This window comes from Vigna angularis, chromosome 4 (assembly GCF_016808095.1).
Source record: "Vigna angularis cultivar LongXiaoDou No.4 chromosome 4, ASM1680809v1, whole genome shotgun sequence".
Classification (NCBI taxonomy): domain Eukaryota; kingdom Viridiplantae; phylum Streptophyta; class Magnoliopsida; order Fabales; family Fabaceae; genus Vigna; species Vigna angularis.
In genome coordinates this window covers 39,427,282-39,438,774 of record NC_068973.1, presented here as the reverse complement: position 1 = coordinate 39,438,774, position 11,493 = coordinate 39,427,282, and the positions used below count along the sequence as shown (strand labels likewise).

General features: G+C 37.1%; 2 protein-coding genes across 3 annotated transcripts; both read left to right on the top strand.

Annotated features, from left to right (window-relative positions):
- The first annotated feature begins 2,794 nt into the window (after positions 1-2,794).
- Positions 2,795-6,472, top strand: LOC108343372 (protein TIC 22, chloroplastic). Of its 2 annotated transcripts, XM_017581616.2 has the most exons (8): positions 2,796-3,191; positions 3,265-3,327; positions 3,910-3,984; positions 4,200-4,247; positions 4,561-4,620; positions 4,746-4,817; positions 5,882-5,917; positions 6,004-6,472. In XM_017581616.2, exons 1-8 carry the CDS (start codon positions 2,859-2,861, stop codon positions 6,091-6,093), a joined length of 777 nt encoding a protein of 258 aa, XP_017437105.1. In that variant the 5' UTR covers positions 2,796-2,858; the 3' UTR covers positions 6,094-6,472. The 2 variants fall into 2 exon arrangements, with proteins under 2 accessions (XP_052731972.1, XP_017437105.1); XM_052876012.1 differs by lacking the exon at positions 5,882-5,917 and having other exon boundaries at positions 2,795-3,191.
- A 114-nt stretch (positions 6,473-6,586) lies between these two features.
- On the top strand, positions 6,587-11,449 carry LOC108343371 (UDP-glucuronate:xylan alpha-glucuronosyltransferase 2). Its single transcript, XM_017581615.2, has 3 exons — positions 6,587-7,626; positions 7,758-8,376; positions 10,189-11,449. Exons 1-3 carry the CDS (start codon positions 7,438-7,440, stop codon positions 11,136-11,138), a joined length of 1,758 nt encoding a protein of 585 aa, XP_017437104.1. The 5' UTR covers positions 6,587-7,437; the 3' UTR covers positions 11,139-11,449.
- Positions 11,450-11,493: the final 44 nt, after the last annotated feature.

Below are 11,493 nucleotides of genomic sequence, written 5' to 3'. Positions count from 1 at the left end.
CTTCAGCTTCTTCCAAATTTTCTTCTTTCAGCACCTCTTCCAGCCGCTCGTCTCCTTCTGCTCACATCCACACGGATGATCATTGCAATGACAAGGACAGACGTACAAAACCAGACACGATAGGAAACGCAGGGTAAGCTTATGTAATTTAATTCAGGTATAAACATACATTTCTCACATTCAAACACATAAGATACATTTCAACATATGTTTCAATCAAATCCTATTACTAGACTGACTGTCCGGACTGTATGAAATATGTGTAGCTACAGGCGTTCGTGCACCCGGGTGATGTAGTAATTGGAATACTCTCATCAGCTGCCACCCGAGGTTAGTCCTATTCATCCAAAGTACCCCTAAGGACGGGACCTCCTGCCGTTTCCACACATGACCTACCCTCCTCTACGTGAGGACGAGTACCCACGAAACATCAGGATGAACTGCCAGCACTAGCATAACCACAGTCATACTTTACAAATCTCAATTCTCAATCCTGAGTCGTTCCTCCCTGGAACGCTCGTACAAATCCACAACATTTCATTCATCTCATATTTTCTTCATCATTCATTATCAATCATCTCAAGTTTCATCTTTCATTATCAATCATTTAAATTTCCTCTTTGTTCAAAGATTATTAAGGACATCAGGTACCGAACATTCAATCCTCACTCAGAACGAGGACGAACACTTGGAACGAGACAGAGAGGTCTCTAGTTCTAGAATAGAATAAGACCGAGAGGTTTACTGTCGATTTGAGAGAGAAACCGAGTGTAATAGATATAACAAGGAACGAATGAACCGAACGTTCACTACAAAGTGAATCAATTATATGAACTGACTCTTGATAACTCTGACCGAACGTTGAAAAGACCTCGCCAAAGGCTACGACTCTATGCTGGAACCAATCGATACAAACACTTCAAGATATTCCAATAATAATACTTAGAAGAATTCTCATAAAGAAACCGAACGCTTATGAATATTTAACTTATTTGATTTTACATCAAGAAATCCGAATGCCAGTAAATGACCAAGCACGGTAGAGAAGAAAATTCTATTGAAGTTAGACGAACACTATTTTCATCAAGATAGATTATACAAGAAACGAGTACGAGCGCTTGGTGTAAGACCGAGCACTACTCAGTACGAGCGCTAGGTGTAAGACCGAGCACTACTCAGTATGAGCGCTAGGTGTAAAACCGAGCACTACTCAGTACGAGCGCTAGGTGTAAGACCGAACACTACTAAACTTATAATAAAAGGCTTGATAAATATAATAAGATACTATCGAAGTAGTGTTTACGAACAATGGAAATATATCATTATATATATATATATATATATATATATATATATATATATATATATATATATATATATAAATTGAGTTTATCACAGGATACCCAGATACAACTGTGCTTGGCCGAACGCTCAAGCATAGTATTACCACTCGAGGACGCTCGTCCTCAACTAGGATTCTCTCCAAATGAAAGAATCCCGTTTCAACTAGGTTCACCAGGAAAACCGAACGGTCAATGACCGTTCAGTAACGAACGTACACTTTTATATGAGAAATTTCATACCAGACTCATTTATTTTCTAACTCATTTCTTAACATATAGTTTCATAACTTTATACATTCATATCATAATCAACTTTCATACTTCATACAATCCATATCATATAAGTTTCATATATTTCATACATCAGATATGGCAACCATCATATATCATTTAGTCAAATATCACAATAATCATACTTCACTTTAATTTAGTAACTCAACGAACGTTCATGCAGCACAGGAAACATACTAAATTAAATTAAATAAGTTTCCCTTACCTCTGAGCGTGAACGAACGTTCCCAGAGGCAGAATACAATTTCACCACTACCGGTTTCCCTACCTTCAACGCTCAACAATTCCAACTACACCAAATGACAACCCAACACTATTAGAATCACTCATTTTAAGAATGATGATCAACACACGAATCCAGAACTGGGTTTGCATGTTTAGAAAAACGAACGACAGAGCGAAGAGAAAGACTTACCAGCCCAGCTTCACAAACCGAACGGTTTATCTGGAAGCTCTTGACACCGGAAGTGCTTCTACGGTGCCGGAATAGTGATCGGAGGAGAGAAAGTGAGTGTTTTCTCAGAGAGAAGATGAAGAGGATGTAGAGAGAAGGAGGAGAGAATGGGATTCTTCAGAAATCTGAAAAGAGGGTGCATGCAGAGAGTGGGGTAGATTTTTCTGAAAATCCAAGTTTTGCTCCACACGTCAGAACGAACGTCCCCTCTTCAGTCGACACCTGTTTTCCACTAACTGATTTTCAGATCCTCTTCGCTTGACACCTGGCGTTCGTCATCTGAGTGTCGAGTCTCCCTCTTGACACGTGAATTCCACTGAACGATACGTGCATGGATTTTAGTGGTTCTGACAATATTATTATATTAAAAAAACTTATTTTCTTAATTATCATCCTTGAGTCCAATTACTTCATTTATCCATTTTTGTTATTTTTATCATTTAAAAATAATTTATTTAGATTCAATTAAAAAGATTTTTCTTAAATAATTTTTTTTATAATTAAATAAATCAATAAACTAATTTATTTAATCTATCAAGGTCAAATCAGATTCAATTTTTCAAATTTATTAATAAATAAGTCAAATTAAATTCAGTGAATAAGTTACCAAGTAAGTAACAGTATATTAAGCCAAACGAAGCCGAACTCGGTGAGCCGTTTTTACAGCCTGAGGGCCGAAATAATTAATGGGTTTGTTAAGATAAGAAAGAAATGGGATATTTATGTTTATGTAGTTAAGGCGAAGGGATTGAGTGAAGAGGAAGGCTAAGATGGAGTCCCGCGGACACTCAAACCCGCTTCTGTCGTTTTCCAGCTTCGTCCATCAACACTGCGTCCGTCTCGGGGCCGACCTAACCACTCGTTTGGATGACACAAGGCGAGCCCTAGCTCAAGCTCATCACAATTTTCTCTCCCCCAAACATGCCCTTGCCGCCACTCCCTCATTGGGCTCCAATCACGTCGCCAAGTCCCTCATCGGCACCTCTGTTTACACCGTCAGCAATTCCAACAATGAGTTCGTTCTTATCTCCGACGCCGACGGTGACAAGTCCATTGGATTGCTCTGCTTTCGCCAAGAGGACGCCCAAGCCTTCCTCGCTCAGGTTTCTTCCTTCCACTTTCCTTTATTTTCATCCTCTTAATTGCATTCTCCTAATTCGTTACTCCCTGTTTTAGGTTCGATCAAGTAGTAGAGAACTTCGAAACAAGGCTAGGGTTGTTCCAATTACTCTCGACCAGGTCCTTTGCAATTTCTCAACTGTCACGTCCTAATGCTGCTTTTATGAAATGAGAAATAAATGTTAATTCGGATTTCTGAATTATGTTCTGGCTTTTAGTTAGTGTTGCTTGAATTGGTGGGTGTCATTACTAGTGTTAATGTATGATAGTATGTTGTGATATATATATATATATCGGCAACCATTATGTTGATTCTTACTTCATTAGCAGCATATGTATTTTGCCAATGTGAAGCCTCTATCTAGCTACTGACGTTAATTGACCTATCCATGCTTGACATTCAATAAAGATGTGGATGGACTTCTATCATATTGAAAGCCACGTGGTAGTTAAGTACTTAAATATGACAGGGAACAATTCTTTTTGAAAAAGTTGAATTTCCATTTACCTTTGAATCTCTATATAAGTGAGACAATCCCTGTCACTTATTAGGAGCTTTGCAACATGAGTTTTATTGTACACCTTTGTCTTTACTATCAACAAGGGGAGGCTATGCTATTGACTGCAACTGGATCAATTTTTTAACGCATGAACCGTAGTGTTAATCTTGTACGTTTCATGGAGACTTTTCTTGCACAACAGGTATACATGTTGAAGGTGGAAGGCATTGCATTCCGATTCTTACCTGATCCAGTTCAAATAAAAAATGCTTTGGAGGTTAGCATCTACAATTTTTGCATGACCATTTCAGTTCAGTGGCAAGGACAATAATGGGCGAAAAGAAAAAAGCTTTGATCATGTTAGCTTAAGTGTGGAATTAGTTCTTTGGCATTAATTTAAACTAAATTGTACATAAACACGTAAAATATGTTAGTGAACCATATAGGGTTCCTAGATTGTGCTAAATGTAACTTCCATTTCATGTTTATCAGCTCAAACCAGCCAACAAGGGAGGCTTTGATGGAGTTCCTGTTTTTCAGGTGTATTCTCTTTTCTTTTTTCTGAACTTTGGATGGTTTGTTGGGACTTAAAAAATGGTGTTAGTTTGTCTTTTCATCTATGCATTATTTATCAGTATAGCACGAGAACTATTACTATTGGTTCAGTATACTTCAGCTCACTTTTTCTCACTGCAATATTTGTCAATTAATTAACTGCAACTGTTGTACAGAATACATATAAATATTAGAGGCTGACAACTTTAAGCCATTTCACTCACTATTTTAGTAATTCCTTGCTTCGGTGCTAAATTGGCGCTGTTGTTGACTAATAATTATATGTGCTTGCTTACAGTCTGAACTTTTGGTTGTGAAGAAGAAGAACAAGCGTTACTGCCCTGTGTATTTCTCTAAGGTTGTCTGATTCGTTGATCTTATCATTATTTCAGTCTTTATCTAGAATCATTAGTCATTTGCGTTTTGTTTCATAAAATATAAGTACTATATAGTATTTTATCATTTTTCTGGTTATATTGACAGGAGGATATTGAGCAGGAACTGTCCAAAGTTTCCAGGGCATCTAGAGCACCTGGTGCTTCTCAGCAAATAGTGGTATAGTATTCTCCATCCTTACTCTTGTTACTTGGAAGCATCTTTCAAAGTATTCTGTTTAAATTATTATACTTTTGCCGTTGCAATGTATCAGTCAAAGCTGCTCGCAAACTTGATAATCTTTTTACCGCAATAGCAGTAGCATATTTAATTTAATTTAACCCTAATTTCGTGTTGCTAGTGCTTTGTGCTAGACTTACCTTGATTCGTGAATAAATATTAACTTATAACTTCCTGTATGATCAACTTGAAAACTTGCTGAATATTTGGTTGAATCATAGTTGTCTTGTGTACTATATTTTCCTGATAACCATGACATCATTGTCTTTTGAGGAAATGATTAAGGCAAGAGATGCTTGTGTTATTTAAATTTGGCTTTGAATCAAAATGGGCTAGGAAACAATTGTGCTGATGGACTAATTAGTTTTAGCCCTTTAAATGGTTTACATTTTGCCAATGCTCTTTTTCCATCTTCATTGTGAACAAAGCATCTTCCAATGGATGGTTTCAATGTAAAAATAGAATCATAGTGCTTGTTTGATTGAAGACAATTTTTTTTTCATTAACAATTACAATAATGGTGTGTTTTTAACTGTATTCCTTGCTTGGAAAAGTTGTGTAGGAAATGGTGAGAACTTAGGGGCTTGGAATGAAGATTTGTTTTCACCATTTTTTTTATAAATCTTTGAAAGCAGGACACAGCCAAAAAAAAATAACATTTGTGTAATTCTTACTGGAAATAAGAAATGAAGACAGAATTTTTCCAAACCAAACAAAGCATGTCATGTGTAAACCCTTGTAATCTGTCTTCCATCAAAAATGGGTTAAAGGGAAAGGAAGAAACCTGTGTTTTAGTAAATAAACTGGATTTAGATTTTTGTGTGTGGAAACCACATTGTTCCTTTCGGCTAATATAACTGATGTTCTGTTAAATTTCTTGTGTTGTTCAAATAATACAATAACTTGCATGGTAGAGTGAATTTGTTTTTTTTTTAATCAATCATTCGTAATTTATTTGAAGTTTGTGTTTCTCTCTGTTTTTTTTTATATATATAAATTAACAGGTTGGTAGCTTGGAAGATGTACTGAAAAAAATGGAGGTAGTTACCTCTGCTTACAAGTTCTATAGCTTATAAGCTTGGCAGTGGTCTGAATTCTGATAAGTTCTGTCTCTCTCTCGATGCAGATGAGTGAAAGGAGTTCAGGATGGGAGGATTTGATTTTTATTCCCCCAGGAAAAAGTCACTCTCAACACATACAAGAAATTACGAAATGATTTCCAGATTGCAAACTTGAGCTAACCATAATTTCATGTGTTTTCCTTGAGAAATTGGATGTTATTGTTGTCGCAATTTGATCAGCTGGTGAGATGCCAGGACGTCTGCCTTCAAGTTGTGTTATTCTTCTTGTCTTCTCAATAGAAATTCCTTCTGATACGAACGCTGCATTAACATTCTCAGTGGATGTAATGTAAGGAAAATGTGAATGTGAGAGGACATAAAGGCTAACGTACATTTAAGTTATGAGGTCATTTTACTGTAGTTGAGCATGCTGTGCGAGAGGTGTTCTTACTCATACGTGTACAGATAATTTATTTGTTTCGGAAATAGCTGTGTAATCCTTTTCATTGAATTCTACAATTTTTTGGAAGAAAATGGTTTTCATTTGCATTTGATATCCGATCTGTTTTTGGACAAGAGAAGAGATCTAGAATTATTTTTTTGGTGGAAACTAAGGAGGACTAACAAGATTCATCACATCTCAAGCACGATTCATAGTGGGATTGGTTCACCACCTGAAGCGAGTGTGGTTGACCCGCTGCCGCGCTTCATTTCATTGAATGATTGGAATAGGGAGCATGACATTGGTCACACATATATTGGCCCCACTTTTATTTGATATGATAATTCTTGGATGTGGGGACATAAATCTGATAGTTTAACAGCTACTGGGATGTAGCCCTTCTAAACTTCCCCCGGAATCATTTTTGGTGATATATGATGTGCGGACGCACAACCTGCAGACAGTTTTTTATATCAATTTTGAACAAGCTAAAAGAGATTTTTCATTAGATATATTATAAACTATAAGGAATTGGTGGAGACTCGCAATTGGGAAACAAAGAATAGCAATCTCTCTTTGCATGTAAGAGAGTGACGTATCAACCGAATAGTTGGCGAGCCTTGTCCTTGCACTTTGACACTTGAGCATTTTCCAATGTTAATGGACTTGGGGATTTTACTTCTCTGCCCCCGTGATTCTTAATTGATTTTAGCTACTGATACCCGATGCTATAGGGGTAATTTCATATCTTTGTGCCTAGAAATTTAGTTGACCATTGGCCTGTGATATAAGTAAAGCCGTTTTGTTCGGATTCATTTGTCTCGTTCGAAAGGAAATATCAAAGCAAGGAAATCACATTCGGAGTTCCGTAAATGATTTGAGATTTACTCTTATTTTCTAACTGCTACTGCAACTACTACCGATCCTTACTCCTTATTCTCTTCACTATATTTAACTACTACATAATTCACACCTAAATTGAATTGTGGGGAGTTCATTTAGATACGTAGTATAGTCCTCTCCACTCGAGCATCGCTGATAATATACTACCCACGGGATGCAAAGTTTGAGTGTTCGAAAGATGCTGAAGACAAGGCCATCTAAAGCTTTGATCACCATAATCAATTTTGTTTTCCTCATTGTCTTTCTGCTTGTTTATGCCACCATTCTTCCCCACCCATCTTCTGACTATTTGGAGAATGCGGGCTCCCTTGTGAGGTGCTCCTTGGGCGAATGTCATCACAAGGTGAGCCTATACTTTAGTGGCATATAATTTTTTTTTCTTTTGTGTGTATAAGCTTAATTCAAACTTCAGCTGATGTGCATGTGAAGCATGCATTCTATCTGCCATTATTTATCGATCTTCAAAACCTGTAGGCAGAAAAAAGCTTGAAAATGAAAGCGGTACTGGAAGAACCTCAAGAAAACCAACATAGGGAAAAGAATGTAGTACCAAGCTTTTTTGGCGAGATGGGGAAAGGAACGAGGATAGGAATGGTGAACATGGAAGAAGGCCTTGTGAGAGAATGGAGCACGCATGGGGAAACCACGACGGTTCATTTCCAGAGGGTATCACAGTCTCTGAACTGGACAGACTTGTTTCCCGAATGGATAGACGAGGAAGAAGAGAATGATGTGCCGTCGTGTCCGGAGATACCTATGCCAGAGTTTGCAGAATATGGATGCATGGACATCATCGTTGCCAAGCTGCCATGCAGGTATCCCCAAAAAGGATGGAACAGGGACGTTTTTAGGTTGCAAGTTCATCTTATAGTTGCGAATTTAGCCACAAAGAATGGGAAGAAGGATTGGAGAGGGAAGACTAGAGTGGTTTTTTGGAGCAAGTGTAGACCAATGATGGAACTGTTTCCATGCGACAACTTGGTTAAGCGGGAAGGTGAATGGTGGTACTATGAAGCTGACATGAATAAGTTACAGCACAAAGTTTCATTGCCCGTCGGTTCGTGCAAGTTGGCCATGCCTCTCTGGGAACAAGGTGAAAAAATTACTTTCACACACTTTTACACTCACTGCATATTACAGATACACACCATTTATACCAAAATATTATTTCCCAAAATAAATTTTCAAAATATTACTAAGATGAACAAGTAAAATTTACAAACGCGATTCTAAAAGAAGTTTTATTCTAATGAACAAATTTATTATTTTTTTTATGTTAATTTAGTGAAAAAGTCTTTATGTAAAATTTTATTCTTTTTTATAATTGTTTTTTGAAAACAGCTATTTACATTCTAGTATTTTCAGCACTTTCTTGTAAACACCAATTGGAAGAAGCGTAGTATGGCGAGAATACGATAAAAATATGGCTGAGCTTACAATAGCTGCAACAAGTGATGGCCATATATTTCTTCTTCCTTCTCAAGTTTATCGTCTACAAAAATGCATTTATTTTCTTCATCTCAAAAGCCTCAGTCATCTGGCTAAGAAACCCACTAGGTTAGGTTTCATAAAAACTAACAAACAAAGAAACAATAAATGCACACGCTATAATGACTAAAATTTTAAAATGCCCTAGCAATGAATGAGCTAATAGTTAAATGTTTGTGTTGGTCATCACAATCTTTATCCAAAAGTATTAGTACAGGCATGTTTATTTGAATTTTGGTTAAACCACCCATACCAACCATGCAACCACTTCACTTTTCTTGCGATGTGAAGGTAACCAACTATAGGATTATGATGCCTCCACCCATATCTGTTACTGTTTGCTTCATTCAGACGATGAAATAAAGTGGATAAAGATGTAATGAGGTGGATATATTTGGTAAAACACATGGGCTGGAAATTTTTTCAATTAAATAGTAGAATCTATTGTAATATTTTTCATCAAGTTCTGCTACTTTTAGCTTGTCCATCTCTTTTTTCTTTCAAATTTGGAACTTCAATTTTCACTTATTTTTAGTTAACTGTCTTTTTTTCCACCAACCTTTTTTTTTCTTTTTACCATAATAGCATTCGTTTGCGATTGTTCGTAGCGTAAACAAATTCCGTATCCGCCAAAGAGTATGAATTTCACATCCATGCAATATTTTATAACATCTCTGTCTATGGTATTGTTTTTTCCTTTTATTTTACATTGTTGTGTTTAAACATATATAAAAGATAACTGCCAAACTCTTCATTCAGAAATAATCGGTACAAAGGTTGAATCATTAGTAATAAACATAATTCTTTAATACTGTTAAATATTTTTATTTCTCTTGCTCTAACTAGAAACTACGGATACTTTTAAGTTAGACCATTCAAAAAAGTCTGTCCCTCTTATTTCCTTTGCCTGTTTTTATATTTTTAATCATTTGACCTTTTAATTTTCGATCTTTTTAAACAGATTAAAACCTTTTAAAATATTTATTTTCTCTTTAAATCCTTTACCATAATAACGTTTATAGATTCCTTCGGTACTTGATCGTTTCAATCATCAATAACCAGACATAGAACCATTATTACTTTCGGACAAATCACCATAATAATATTTTAATGTAATAAAAATATATACACTTAAACAACTACGTCTCTCTTGTAATACTAATAATATACATGCATTAATAAAATCTAATTAAAAATTCAAGAATAGTTTTCGAAAACTAGAGCGTAAGTAGTCAGAGATAAAAATACATAAACCTGGACAAGTACGTCTTTCTTATAATATTAATAATAAAAATATAATACAAAATTAATAATATGAATTTTCTTTGAAAAAAAAAATAATTGAACTGGGTTACATTTTTTAAAAGTGAGAAAGTAAATAATAGAAAAGAATCTAATTGAAGTTATGAATTTGCAGGAAGGAAGGAGTTGTTGAAGAGTGAGAAAAACGGTGAAAGCAGAGGGAAAATGAAGCGCGAAGCCTATGCGACAGTGTTGCATTCCTCAGAAGCATACGTTTGCGGCGCAATAACACTAGCACAAACCCTCCACCAAACAGGGACCAAACGCCACCTAATCCTCCTCGCCGATAAGTCAATCTCCGTTCCCAAACGCAGGTCTCTATCGGAAGCGGGTTGGAAGATCCGAATGATTACCCGGATCCGAAACCCAAGGGCAGAGAAGGGAAGCTACAATGAATACAACTACAGCAAGCTCCGACTGTGGCAGCTCACCGACTACGACAAAATAATATTCATCGATTCCGACATCATCGTTCTCCGGAACCTGGACATCCTCTTCCGCTTCCCGCAGATATCCGCCACGGGGAACGACCAATCGATATTCAACTCCGGGATAATGGTGATCGAACCTTCGAACTGCACGTTCGGCGAGCTGATGGGGCTTCGCGATGTCATCGTTTCGTACAACGGAGGGGACCAGGGGTTTCTGAACGAGGTGTTGGTGTGGTGGCACAGGCTGCCGCGGAGGGTGAACCTTCTAAAGAATTTCTGGGCGAACACGAGTGCAGAGGCAAGGGAGAAGAATGCGCTGTTCGGGGCGGAGCCGGCAGAGGTGTATGCGATTCACTACCTGGGGTGGAAGCCCTGGCACTGCTTCAGGGACTACGACTGCAATTGGGACACCCTGGAGCAGAGGGTGTACGCCAGCGACGTGGCGCACCGGAGATGGTGGAAGGTTCACGACGCCATGGAGGACGGTTTGCAAAGATTATGTGGGTTGACGAAACGGCGTCGCACTGAGCTGAAGTGGGAGAGGAGGAAGGCTCGGAGCATGGGCTTTTCTGATGGACATTGGAAAATCAATATCACTGATCCCAGACGATTTACCCCTCTTCTCATCCATTAGGTTAGTGAAAATAGTTCTTAATTAAAGTATAAGTTAAACCAATGAAAATAATTTATTTAGAAATAGTAATAGTTCTTAGTCTTAATCTCAATCACTGTAAAAGAAAAACTTTCACTTAATAAACAAATAAACATTAAGCTTTTTCTTTTAGTGGAGATTTTTGTTGTTATTGTACTACTAAAATGTAATCTGATTTTTGACATTTGAATTCTTATAATTTCCACAACCTGAACTTTCATATGCCACCGTGTCTATGTACTGTTGGATTAGCAAACTATGAGAAAATGTAGCTGATTGAATATGGATAAGCTTCCCAAGGGTCACCTAATACCATGGATAATACGAATAGGTCCGG